At 43.4% G+C, this 13,068-nt stretch overlaps 2 protein-coding genes across 7 annotated transcripts in view; one reads left to right on the top strand and one right to left on the bottom strand.

Moving 5' to 3' along the window:
* ESR2 (estrogen receptor 2) overlaps positions 1-4,489 on the top strand; it is a 45,454-nt gene extending 40,965 nt beyond the window's left edge. For 5 of the 6 annotated variants that reach the window (XM_064714853.1, XM_064714850.1, XM_064714855.1 and 2 more), the window contains one exon: positions 1,012-2,965. In XM_064714853.1, coding sequence (XP_064570923.1) covers positions 1,012-1,201 — 190 coding nt within the window. In that variant the 3' untranslated portion in view covers positions 1,202-2,965. Of the gene's footprint in view, positions 1-1,011; positions 2,966-2,988; positions 3,056-4,432 lie in introns of those variants that run through there. The other variant, XR_010440545.1, reaches the window with a different exon arrangement.
* A 3,285-nt stretch (positions 4,490-7,774) lies between these two features.
* SYNE2 (spectrin repeat containing nuclear envelope protein 2) overlaps positions 7,775-13,068 on the bottom strand; it is a 175,740-nt gene continuing 170,446 nt past the window's right edge. Inside the window, exons 113-118 of the mRNA XM_064713480.1 lie at positions 11,504-11,704; positions 11,069-11,197; positions 10,405-10,593; positions 9,751-9,840; positions 9,491-9,537; positions 7,775-8,873 (exon numbers count right to left, since the gene is read on the bottom strand). Of these exons, the coding sequence (XP_064569550.1) occupies positions 8,648-8,873; positions 9,491-9,537; positions 9,751-9,840; positions 10,405-10,593; positions 11,069-11,197; positions 11,504-11,704 (882 nt within the window). The 3' untranslated portion in view covers positions 7,775-8,647. The remainder of the gene's footprint in view (positions 8,874-9,490; positions 9,538-9,750; positions 9,841-10,404; positions 10,594-11,068; positions 11,198-11,503; positions 11,705-13,068) is intronic.

The raw sequence follows: 13,068 nt of genomic DNA, 5'->3' as shown, positions 1-13,068 counted from the left end.
GATTGTGCTCTGTGATGTGACTCCACAGCTTTGCAGAAGCTGTTCTGGCATGCTGTGAACAAACATCACAAATCTCTGTAAAATTTTTACATTTTCTCATTAAGCCAAGACCCTTTATGCTGTGTCTCCCTCAGCCAAAATCTGGAGGCTGCTTGTTGTGTCCTGTCTCCTTTAGGTTGCTTGGTGCTGGTCAGTCAATTAGACTTTGTTCTGGAAATAATTGAGATCTGAGTGTGGGAGAAGGGCTGCAATTTCATCTTGCCCATTAACACTTTTGAATTGTAGCAGAACCTGGTTTATCTGGGAGCACTGCCCCCCTCCCAGCCCAACTCACCAGCTCAGCTGTGTGCTGTTAGTTCCATTGGGATAGATTTGGTGTTGAGCAAGCACCCTTAGATCTCAACCCCAAACCCTGAGTGCATCTGGAGTATAAATACATGTGGCTGCAATGGCAATAGACATTTTTAGTCCAAACCATGATACAGCACTGAGTGTTCAAGCTAGCAAGATGTCATTGTATGTTACTGCATAACAGAGAGATTATTTTAAAGTCTGCAGCCACTGCAAGATCCTCTCACTGGACATGCAGAGAGTAAACAAAGTGCTTGAAGTTAGCTGGGTAATTAGGGCTTCCTACTCAGTCAGGTAGGAGAGGTAGGTAGTCTTTAGTAAACTGCATGTAGTAAATTCCTGTTTTGCATAAAGCTTCAGTATGGGGCCTCTACAGCATCCAAGAGGTTTTCCTTTCATTTCAATAGTGTTGATACATCTGAATTATTTCCTGAAAGGGTTTGTGTGGTGTAAAACAAAACCTGCTTCTCTAAATAGTAGAACATTCAGCCTTAAAGTATTGGGATGTTGTTGGTAGTGGTAAGTGATCTCAGGGACCACAGCAGCTAAATCCTCTTAAATCCAAATTAACAAAGGGAGTCACTTGAAACCACGAGCATGTTTTTCTTCTCTGCACTGTTGGCACCAGACTGCTGAGTTATTTTCTGTTCTCCTGCACAGTAACAAGGGAATGGAGCATCTCCTGAGCATGAAGTGTAAGAACGTGGTGCCAGTGTATGACCTGCTGCTGGAGATGCTGAACGCTCACACCCTGCGGGGGCAGAGGAAGTCCCTGGCCACACACCCCGAGTTTGGCCCACTGGAGCAAATGGAGCCTGGAGACAGCCTGAGGAATGGGGCACCCCAGTAATTGTGCAAGGCCTGGAAATGTGAGGCTTTTTCAGAGCTATGGGGGGAAACAGAGCTGCTGTGATGGGGCTGCAGAGCTGTGACCCGGCGTGGGCTCTCATCCCTTCTGGATTTGCACACGGGTTTCTCGGGAGAGGCCGCGGGCGCCTCTGTCTGTGTGTCTGACATTGCAACAGCTGCACTGCTCTAGTGCCTTTTCTGGGACTCTGCAAAAGCACCTTATGAAATCAAGCCTCAGAACAGTGCTGTGGGACAGGGGATTGCTGCCTCTCCTTCTCAGAGGCACAACTGAGAGGGAGAGGTAAAGGGACAGGTCTGAGAAGCCTGGAGAGAGCACGTTGGTCTCTGTCTCCCAGAGCAAGACTTTTAAGAACTGACTGAACAATGTCCTCTTTCAGCACAGGATGGTGTGAAATGCAGGACAGCATCATTTGGGACAGATGTTTACCTCTGTGTGCTGGTCCCTGGGGAATGCCTGCTCTGCAGCTGATCTGGATAAAGTGCCGAGATACAGACAGCGTAAAGGAGCTTATTCTCAAATATGCAATGGCTGCAGGAGCCTTCATTTGAAGGTCATTTGAAATAGCTTCTAGGGTCAGTTGAGAGCCTTTGCAGAAAGTTTAAATTGATCTTAAGTTTGTATTTTGTGAGCCTGTTCTTAACACTCACATTGTTATCTGCTTATAATTCTTCAGTGCTTTAAGCAACGACCAAATCGTCTGAATCTCTCAGTCAATGCTGACCTTTGAGATGTGTTTTGTCTGTGAGTTTATCATGTTGTTTTATATATTTATTAATGATGTTAAATCTATTCTGATAATTAGGTACAAGAAGTTGCTCTGTGAATATTAACTGTTTGTATTTGTATATGATCTGCTGATCAGGCCTTGTGAAACCAGCTAGGAAAACAAAACAAAAAATCTTCCCACCCCTTTGACTGGTGTGTGGAATTACGTCCTGCCCACCCAAAACCTCTTGCAGGGGGTGAGGCACTGGATGGGAACATGGATGGGGATCTGTTTTTGTCTGCTGCCCTGAGGTTTGCTGCTTGCTTGCTCTCAGCATGCATGGCACCTTGTGCTGTGGTCTTTATATCTTTATAGGAGCCCTCAAAGAGCAAGGATGGGGATAATGGTAAACGTAAAGGCAGTGTAAAGATGGGGATAATGGTAAATATAAAGACAGGGTAAAGATGGGGATAGTGGTAAATGTAAAGACAGGGTAAAGATGGGGATAGTGGTAAATGTAAAGGCAGTGTAAAGATGGGGATAATGTAAAGCACTGCTTTGCTTTGCAGGTGTGATGACTTGTTTGAATTACACTGAAGATGTAGTGGTTTAAACTTCCTTTTTGTGCTGATTTCTGCATGTGTTTAAGCTGCACTGAGTAAAAAAAAAAAAAACAAACCCGATTAAATGGCCTGGCTGATGACCTCAGAGATCAGCAGGATGGCATCATTCATTCTGGTAACTGTCTCTACATGGAAACATTTAAATATAGCACATGCATGTTCTGGGCATTATGGTGAAATGAATTGGGATCACACCAAAAGTCTATTTTGAGCCCCTAAGTCTTTTGCATTAGGGACTTTGATTAGTATGCCATTTGCATATTTTGAATATTAGTCAAACCATTAATCTTGGTGGTTTTTTAAAGCCAAGGACAGTATTTTTTATAGGAAGTTTTCAGTGAGTTACACATCTATTGTCTGTTTTGATCTTGTACTAACTATACCAGATGCTGCTGCTGATCTAAATTTTTACTCTCTGCCTTTTTATTGTTTTTAAGAAACTGTAATATAGCTGTGTCCTTCTAAAGATGTGTAATATTTACAATGAAAAAAAAGGAAAAAAATGTGAGTACAGTCTGGAATTTATTGGTACTTTCATTTTGAGAGATGTTTTGCTGTGAAACAAACCTGTCTCTATTTCTTGGGCTTGATTGTGTTCTGGCCTCATTGCCTGTTGTGTTGCTCTTTCTCTGATTTTCCTTATCCTGTGCAATCTTTTGGTTTAATACATTTTTCAAAGAAATGTTTAAGTGATTTGTTTGTTTTGCTTTAAAAGTGCTAAATTTGTGTACAATCTTGGAACAAACCTTTTGAAGAGAAAATGGGAAAGACTGGGTATAAATAATGAAATTATCTTCTAGATGGAAATTTGCTGTGGACTGACTCTGTAAAAGGGATGTGCTGCAGTTTTGTGCTTTGTGGTGGTGTTCATCTATGTTGCTGTTAGTACAGTGCAAATAGGAAAATGATGTGATTTTAACCTACTTTTTGTCTTGTTGAACATGATTTTATTAAAAGTTACTAATGATGTTTTGAAATGGGTGGAAGTCACCAGCTGTGGAGTCTGGATTAATGTAGCTGTGTTCATACTGGGGTGAGGGGAAAATGCTCATTCCAACAGCACAGGGAGGTGTGTGGCAGTGACTGAACAAGGGTGGCTCTCTTGAGAGAGATGTTGGGTTTGTGTGGGGTCTGGATGCCCCAGACTGCCCCAGGGGCTGCATTCCTGGTGTGCACATCCCTGTCCCTCCAGCCTGGAGCAGAGCTGTCCCACTGTGCTTCCATTGGGATACTGGGGCTGTTCCAGTCTCAGGGGGGATGAGGGGAGTCCGCAGGAGCTCTGAGGAGGGGCTGTTCCACTGCTTTCCTTCACTGCCTGGCTGTGACTCAGCTTCTCAGTGCTGCTGCTGCTTGAGAGATGGTGCTGCAGTTCTGGGATGTTCACAGAGTGAGCAAACCTGGCTTGGGCAAGAGGGGCGGGAAGGGAAGGGAAGGGAAGGGAAGGGAAGGGAGGAAGGAAGGGAGGAAGGAAGGGAGGGAGGAAGGAAGGAAGGAAGGAAGGAAGGAAGGAAGGAAGGAAGGAAGGAAGGAAGGAAGGAAGGAAGGCAGACAAACTTTTTAACAGCACACACAAGGAAAACATGCTGAGCTTCCTCTCTCAGGTCTGGAACTGGAACAAGATAGTAAAACAATCTAGGCTGTTTTTCTTCTTTTTTTTTTTTAAAAAAAAAAAAAAAGTGGTTTCAGACAGGTGAAATGCTTTGTCTCCAGGAATATGAGACCTCTTCCACACCTCTGTCTTCCTTCAAATTACCCATTTTTAGTGCTGTAATGTTTGCAGTCAGAGAGGAGAGTGTGGGGGAAGGATATGTAGATGTGTTGAAACGTTCTTTGATGAGCTGGGGAGTATGAAAGATATTTGTTGTATTTGCATCATTACAGTGGTTTAGCAGAGCCCAAAAATGCAGTGAGGCCCAGAAGTTGCCTGTTGATCCTGTTTGAGCTGTTGCCAGCGATCTTCCCCTTCTGAGGTAAGAGTTTTTGTCTTGTTTGGGTTTTTATCAAAGTCTGCTTTAAACAAGTCATTTTATATCCCCAACAATTTCTTTGTGTCATCATCTCTTTTAGGACTGGGTTGTTAGTGTCCAGGGAAGGATAAAAACATATTTTATGGAACTATGGAATGGTTTGGGTTGGCAGGGACACTTTCCACCAGATCCAGTTGCTCAGAGCTCCATCCAGCCTGGCCTTGAAGATTTCCAGGGAAGGAGCATCCACAACTTCTTTCACTGTCTCAACACCCTCACAATGTCCTGACACTCCATGCCCTTGTCAGAGCTCCCTCTCCAGCTCTGTTGTGGCCCCTTCAGGTACTGGAAGCTGCTCCAAGTCTCCCCTCCCTGTAAGGATTTCTACAGAGCCTGGCCAGGTGTCTCCAACCCACCCCACCCTTCATTCCACCCTCCCTTAGGAGGTTTTGGCTGCAGATTCTGGGTGTGGGGCCTCACTGTGGAATGGTTTTGAAAAATCCAACCATATTCCAGCCAGGGAGTAGCAACTGCATTTTACCCTCCAGTTTCTGTACTGTTGGGATGCAAACATAACTTCTCAGCTTCCTCTAAGTTCACCCCAGGCCATCTTTTCACACTTCCCTACAGTCAGACCTAGAAGCCATGGAAAACCCTTTGCTATCATCACCATCCATCTCAGAAAAAATGGTTTGTATTACTTAGGCCCTGTGAGATGATGGGTCAGCAAAGCAGGTAAGATGTGGCCTGTTGTGCTGACCCAGGGCCCAAACCAATTCTAAAGAGATTGCTGCAAATGGGAGCATGAAAAGCAAGTGCTACAATGTGGAATGTATTATTTACATTAATTTTTCACAGTATTTTACTACTAAAGTGAAGTGTGATGTGTTAAATGGCACTTTCATAGCTAAGGCTTCATTTTATTTATGATCTGTGTATTATTTAACTCCATCTTTACATTTAAGAGTCACCTAGACTCCTCATGTATTGCTGAGTGTTAGCAATTTTTGATTTAAGTGCACAAAAAAGAGACTGCTTTGCTATAAAACTGCCAACATCTGCTGCTACTGCCTCAACAGACAAAACCTTCTTCACTCATCAGAGTGTCACAGAGGAGCTGGCACAGCCATTACCAGTGCTTACTCCACATCTCCTATGCCTGTTTTCCACAAAAGGTTTTGTTCTCAGTCCTGTCGTTTTAGTTTCAACATTTCATTCTGTGAGTTTGTAATGGAATCAGGCTCCTGGCTGAAAGTGGTGCCTTTTAAAGCACTTGATGTATGTTATGGTAATGTGAAAACAACCCCACAACACCCCAGCCCCTCCCCTTCCCCAGCTGTTTTTAGTTCTGTGAACTGATGGCATTTGTCTGTTGCTGTGTTTCATTGTTATGGGTTGGTGCAGTTGACTAAACAGGCACCGTGCAATGTAAATATATTGCTTTTTGTTCATTTCTCTCCTGCAGCTGAGCCCAGCCTGGTCTCATGAGCACCTAATGTGTGTGCTCGGTGACTGAGGGACACCTTCCACCATCCCAGGGTGCTCCAAGCCCCATCCAACCTGGGATGGAGCAGCCACAGCTTCTCTGCACTACTCATCCCAGCACCCTCACAGCACTGAATTTCTTCCCAACACCTCATCTAAAGCTGTCCTTTGTCAGTTTACAGCCACCACCCTTTGTCCCACCACTGCAGCCCCTTGTAAGAACCTGCAGCTCTCCAGTAGGGCCCCTTTAGGTACCAGAATTTGCTCCAAAGTCTCCCTGGAGCCTTCTCATTGCTGCTGACTCTGCTGGAGCAGGGTGGGTATAGCTGAAAACAAACCAAGGCCTCATCTCACTGCCAAAAAATAAGACTCCAATTCAAAACTGGTTTTGGCTGGGTTTGATTTCTCTATGCAGGTGCACAACCATAATGGGTTGCTCTCACTACTGCATCTGTTCTCTCTTTAAAATATTTTTTTATCCTTCCCTGGACACTAACAACCCAGTCCTAAAAGAGATGATGACACAAAGAAATTGTTGGGGATATAAAATGACTTGTTTAAAGCAGACTTCAGTGTCAGTCTGCAGTGCAGTGATTATAATCAATTGGAAATAAAACTATTTAAAATAGGTGTGGAAGAAAAAAGATTTAAGCTATTTCCCAGACATTGTTTTTTAGTGACATTTTGAGATAATTTCTTGAAAGCTCCTCTTTTTATATATTACATCAGCTCAACAATTTGATATAACTGTTCATAATGAAAGGAAATTGTAGGCTATGAAATTTTCCTTAGACCTTTTAACATTGTTCAATTTTTTTCCCCTGCATAGGTTCTTTAATGGAAGAAGAACTGAATATCACGTCAGCAATTGCCTATTACTTCTTGGCAGAAAGGTCTGCATGGGCATTTGTGACAATCTGGCAATGAAATAATGGTTGGAGTTGGCTCACTTCTACAGAGAAAGAAACTTAAATGAGCTCCATCCTAAAGTAATTGCTTTGAAAATATCAAATAATGATTGCAGAGTGAGAGAGGACAGTGTGTGTGGCTGTGTGCAGTGAGGGGGACCCATCTCTGGGTACAGCCCCAGTGTGAGAGCACGAGCCTGGCTCCTCAACACAGCCCTATGAGTTTAGTTTCATGTCCTGGAAATAAACCACAGTGGGTTTGCCACCATGGCAGGGAAAAAGCTGCTGGTTTGGCCATTCTCTGACCATGAGGACAAAGCAGTTTGCTTTGTAAAGCCCTCCACCAGGGGGAATCAGCACCTACCAGTGGTGACAAGTGTAGAAAGGGTGGGAGAATTCTCAGAGGCGAATCAGAGATCTTATTTTCCATGGGTAAGCACTGCAGAAAGTGGCTAATCCCTGGGTCATTTTCACTGCCACACACAAAAAGCTGTTCACCAAAGCCCTTACTACTGCACTGAGCTCTCCCCCACATGCATTTCCCACTCCAGCACTCCCTTCTGTAGAAAGTCAGTTCCAGAGTGGGAAACAGTTCAGCATTTCAAACCAGTAATAAGCATGAATTGGTTCAGCTTTGTGTTCTTCCTCCAGGAAAGCAATTCCAAAGGGAAGGATGTGTGCCATGGAACAGGTCCCACTGCTGGATTTGTGATCTCTTGCTCTGACAAGCAAGGGAGGGGTTGTGCTTCTTCCAGCACCACTCCTTTAGCAGGCAAAGAAATGGACTCTTCCAGGAGTGTGAGGGGCAGCACTGCTGGAACATGAAGCTGGTCCTCCCCCCTAGACACACCCAGAGTCCTGCAGACATTGGCAAAATTTTAATGACAGTACTCAAACTGTACAACAGAGGGGCAGTGGCAATGCTGACTGTACACAGTGTTTCTCCAGCCACTGCCCACATGCCAGTTTCATTTTAAAAACAAAGCTTATAAAAATGCACAATTCTCTCCCAAGGTACTGTACACTATTCAGCAGGTTAAAAACTGAAAAAAAACTTTCATTAAAAAAGTCATTGCACTATTTGTATACATCAGGGATAGTCTACATAATCATGTTCATCTAGAAAATATGTGCATTATAAACCATTTCCATGCAATGCAGCAATTCCTTATTTCAAAGGTGGTATAAAAAGACAACACAGCAGTCCTAACTACTAGAACACTTTATGTCAAACAAAACAAATGTGCATCATGATATTGAATGTGTTAGATGAATAAAATACAACAACAAAGATTCAAAAATATGCAATTTTTTTGCTTCCACCAAGTGACTACAGTACCAAAAGATACAAGTAATGTGAAGTGTGTGTGTGCAGAAATCATATTCAATGAAGTCCCTCTTCACCTGCTTGTTTGTCATGCTCACCCAAGACAGACTGCTATGTTTAACATTACTGTGATGTCATTTCTGCATCTAAGAACTCAGTATCCAAACACCTTGCAAACTCAAGAGCACTGCCCCTACAAAATAGTGTATCTATTGCATCAAAGTATAAAGTGTGTTGCTTACAAGTTTAAAAAAAATCTATAGAAAAAGTTTTGTTTCCCGTACAAAAAACGCTGAAATTCTGTCAAGATATACATTTTGAGATGTGAAACTCACTGCTTGATTGATGCTAGAGCAGCATGGGAGAAAAAAGCACCACCCAAGAGTGTTCAGTGAGAGTGCAGGCTGCCCTAGGTGGGCGGGGGCCCGTTGGTGTAGCGCAGCATGGGGTAGAAGGAGCGGGCAAAGTTGTTGGCCTGGGTGCAGCTGTAGTCTTCCTCAGAGGAGGGGATCATGCAAGCCAGCAGCAGAAGCAGCAGGAAGAACAGCTGCAGGGGTAAAGCTGCTCTCAACACTCGGTAGAAGAAGGAGGGAGAGCGAGGGGTTGCCTGCACAGGCTCTGAATGGCTTTCGCTCCTGGAAAGGAGAAACAAAGAACAACAGGCACTTCAGGGTTTGAGTTAAACAAGTTGTTTTTTACCCTAATTTCAGGAAACAAACTTAACTTTTATTTCACAAACAAACTTTAACTTAACTTTTCCCAGGAGGCAAACACACCATTCCAAATAGGTGTTGAAGCACATTATCCACACTGATGAGGTTTTTCTCTGCCCTGGCTTACTGAGATCTACCCTTTGAACAGACCCCACTGGACGGGAGTTTAAGTTCTCCCTCTGTCCTTCATGATCTGTTTGGATCAAGTGGCTGTCAGGGGCAAGTTTCTTATTCCAGGCATGCTGGTGGAATCAAAGGAGGATTTAAACCTAAAATAACCCCACTTGGCAGAAAAAATATTTTCTCAAGCCAGGGTTGCACATCACTGCAGAGATCCTGGAGCAGGAGTGCTGAAGGAAACCATTCCCTAAGGAGCAGCCCAGAGCTGGTAGGTACAGGGGACTCTACAGGTAAGGCAAAAATCACCTCCACCCATGGGTCACCCTGCAAGGAACAGCTGCCCAGGTTTCTGCTGGCACACAGCTCATCTCTGCCATATACACTGTTTATCAAGAGATTAGGCCTATATAGAATATTACCTTGTGCTGCTGCCATTCCTGCCATCAGCTGTTCTCCTGAGGGCCATCTGTTGAGAGAAATAGCTTTTAGTATCCAGGTTTCAGAAACTACAAGGAATTTCCCTGAAAAGACAGCTGTAGACTTTAAGGTCTGATTCTAAATACTGTAATAAGATACATGGACCTAAAAGGTAAAATGATTATACTTGAGGAACTTCCACACTAAATATGTCAAAATACACTACATGCTGATAGCAAAATATTAGAAAAAAAGTACTTGCCTTCTTCACTGCAGGGCTGGATTTCTCTTCTTCTGTATTATAGACTCCTGAGTCCAAGTCATCTGGAACTAGCAGGAATGTTTTGGTATCCTGAAAGATAACACCACCTTTCACTGCCTCTGTAGGTGCACAGCCCACTGCCCCTTCACATGAGAATAACCAGTCTCCCCCAGAATAAAGAAATTTACAGTGCCCAACATGAAGGAATTGCAATGGAATGGGTGCATACAGGAATTAACTTGGAAATATCTCTGACAGGCCTCAGGATAAGCAACCCATTGCTAAGACCTTCAACTCCTCCATGTTCATTACACACTCCTAGCCTGGTACCTGGTTTGGATCACACAAATTCAAGTTGGAAGGGACTTCAGGAAGTTCATCTGGTCCAACCTCCTGCCAAAAGCCTTACTCAGAGCTGTATGCTCTCTGCTCTTCAAGCCCCTTGATGACAGAGGCAGCACAACCCCTCTGTTATAAACTGTACCAGCCTTGGGGTGCTGGAGTTGTTCCTACAGCCAGAACTGCTCTTTTTTCAGCTTATCAAGGTGGAATTACTTAAGCATTAAGTCAGTTTTTTTATAAATACTTTCACTCAATATGTTATTTCTTTTCAGTAAGGAAGATCCACAAACAAGTATTTAAATTCCAACTCACCAGATTCCCTTGTATTGTTTTTAAGTCATGAGAGACTTGTTCAATCAGCTGTTTCAGTTTTGTTCCAATTACATGGACCTTCTCCTCCTCTTCAATGTAATCACCATCTGATTTCAGCAGCAGGTAAGCAGTGAGCTCTTGGAGGGAGTTCACATTAAGTTGTTGCTCCAGCAGCTCTTTCTCCAGTTGCTGAGAATAAACAAAAAACAGCACAACAGACTGTTACCCTCCACTTTATGGATGTTCTCCCAAAAGGAGAAACTCTGGAAGACTTTAAAGAACAACACAACCTGCCTGAGAACCAACAAGGCACAGGAATGGTTATTACAGCTACATAGGAAATGAAGTTCTCTTGAAGAGACTGGTTGTACCTGTTTGAACTAACATTTAAAAATAGTTCTGGCAGGAGGTAATTCATATAGAGTAGACATTAAATTTTGGAAATTGGAAGTCTTGCTTCAGCATAAAGACTTCTCATAAGTAACTTTATTATGGTAATTATGGAGAAGTGCCTTGTAGATGCAATATCTTGGTCCATTTCAAAAGCCACCCACATGCCTGAGTACAGCAGGTCTGAGGAGAGGCTGCAGACACTGTGAGACACAAACATCCTGCTCTTCAGAGTGTGCTGAGAGTGAGGTGCTGCAGGTAAGACTACACTCACCATCAGCTCCTTCTGGCATTCCAGTATTGTATTGAGATCAGCATTGGGATCTGTGATTTGTGCCTCATTCCTCCGGCTTTCAGCACTTGCTAACCACAGGATCAGCTTTTGGCTCTGGTCATGGAAATCCTACAGAAACAAAAAGATTGGCCCATAAGAGGAAAAACACCTTTGTAGAGCCTTCACCTACAAATTCACAATTAGTGAGAGTACAGAAACTTTGCTAAAGTATTCCACCTATGTAGTAAAGGGCATTATCCACTTCAAAGATATTTTTACCAAACCGTTTCAATCCATCAGAGGCAACTTTATCAGGAAACAAAGTGCCTTGAATTGTGAGTGACCATTCCACTGATGTGCAGGGATTACCCCTCTGCCCTCTCCTCCACAGAATCCCAAAGGGTTTTCCCTTCCAAGCTGGCATGTGGGATGTACCTGGCAGTGCAGCAAGCCTTGCTGCAAACCCTTCCTCCAGCTGTCCAGTGCACGATTTGCCTTCTCCCAGTGCAAGTTGACCTTCCGAAGCCTGTTCTGCAGCTCCTTGAACTCTGTGCTGTCTGCCTTCTGGAACTCTTTGCTGCTCAGGTTGGCAGAAAGCAACACTGCTTTGTAGCTGTCAAATGCTTTAAGCATGTCCTGGTAGAAAAAGAAGATTAGGAGTTTTTATGAGTGATGAAAATCATGTTTATTTACAATAAAACCACATACTCAAAAGTATCACAGGTGTTGGGGAAGGATGTTTGAATCTGGTGGCTTTTCAATACTGCTAAGAAACATATTGAGGCAGGTTTATGTTTGGGTTTTTTTTAAAGCCAAAACCTTTACTTTGAAGAAAATAAGTGTGACTGAGCTTGTGCTTCTCCCTAAGTCACAGGCATTATGGCTCAATCCACATCTGCCTTTCAATTCCTCTGAGCGGTCTCTTTCCCTGACATTTTAACAAATACTCATATTGATCATCACATAGTATCTTCTAACTGATAAAGGTTTTGCCACCCCAGAATCCTAGAATAATCCCGTCAGGGACATCTGGAGGTGTGTACTCTATTCTCCTGTTTCACACAGAACCAACTTCAAACTCCAAGGAGGATGCTCAGGGCCTCATTAATTCAAATTTTCAGTATTTCACAGGATGGAGGTTCCCCACCCTCTCTGGGCCCCTGGTCCCACACCAGACTGTGTTTGGAGGTTTGTTTTTTCACAAACAGGATGGGAGTGTTGGGGCACATTCCCTGAGCTTTTATTTGCAGCATCAGCCTCATTACATGGTTGAGACAATAGAAAGATGGCAAAGCTCACATACAGCCAGCAGCAGCCAAAGACCTCTTTGCTACAGAACATTTAAAAAACATTAGTTAACAGTATATTGTTAAAGCTTACAGACAGTTTTCTAGGCAATTACTAAAAGTACACATGCACCCCTTCACACAATGCTGGCTTCTCTTATAAAAAGTCATTATAACTTTTTCTACTTTCAGACTTTGCAGCTGCATCTAGCTCTGAGTTTTCTCTGCTCTGTTTCTAAGGCCTGCTTTTCCCAGCTTTCTGAAAATCTTCTTACCTTTACTATTTCCCACACCACACCACCCCATTGTGAGAAATTATTTTTCTCTCTGGTCTCAGTTTCTGCCAGCCCATTTCTCTGACTTCTCAATGTCCCCCCAGAAGGCAGTCCTGCCTGCCTTCCTCCTCTCCCTTAGAATTACAGGGGGAATAATATGGAATTTGCAGTCATGGTCATATCATCTAACCACCTTTATGTTAAGGCTGACCTTGTATTTCTGAAGGTTTTTTAAAAAAAAGAATGCCAAACAATACCTTCCTTGTACCCTCCAGTTTACAGTTTGAATCAAGGGTACTCATCTTTCCCAAGCTGCTCTTGCAGTAGGGAAGTCAGAGCTGCAGGATGAACCCCACAAGCCACAAAGCTCAGATTGCTTTTCTCAGCAGCCTTTCTATCCAAGAGTGTCAATCTCAAGATCTGAGTTCCACTTGTAGAA

This window comes from Zonotrichia leucophrys, chromosome 5 (genome assembly GCF_028769735.1).
Source record: "Zonotrichia leucophrys gambelii isolate GWCS_2022_RI chromosome 5, RI_Zleu_2.0, whole genome shotgun sequence".
In the NCBI taxonomy this organism is placed as follows: Eukaryota; Metazoa; Chordata; class Aves; order Passeriformes; family Passerellidae; genus Zonotrichia; species Zonotrichia leucophrys.
This window is presented reverse-complemented; position numbering and strand designations above follow the sequence as displayed.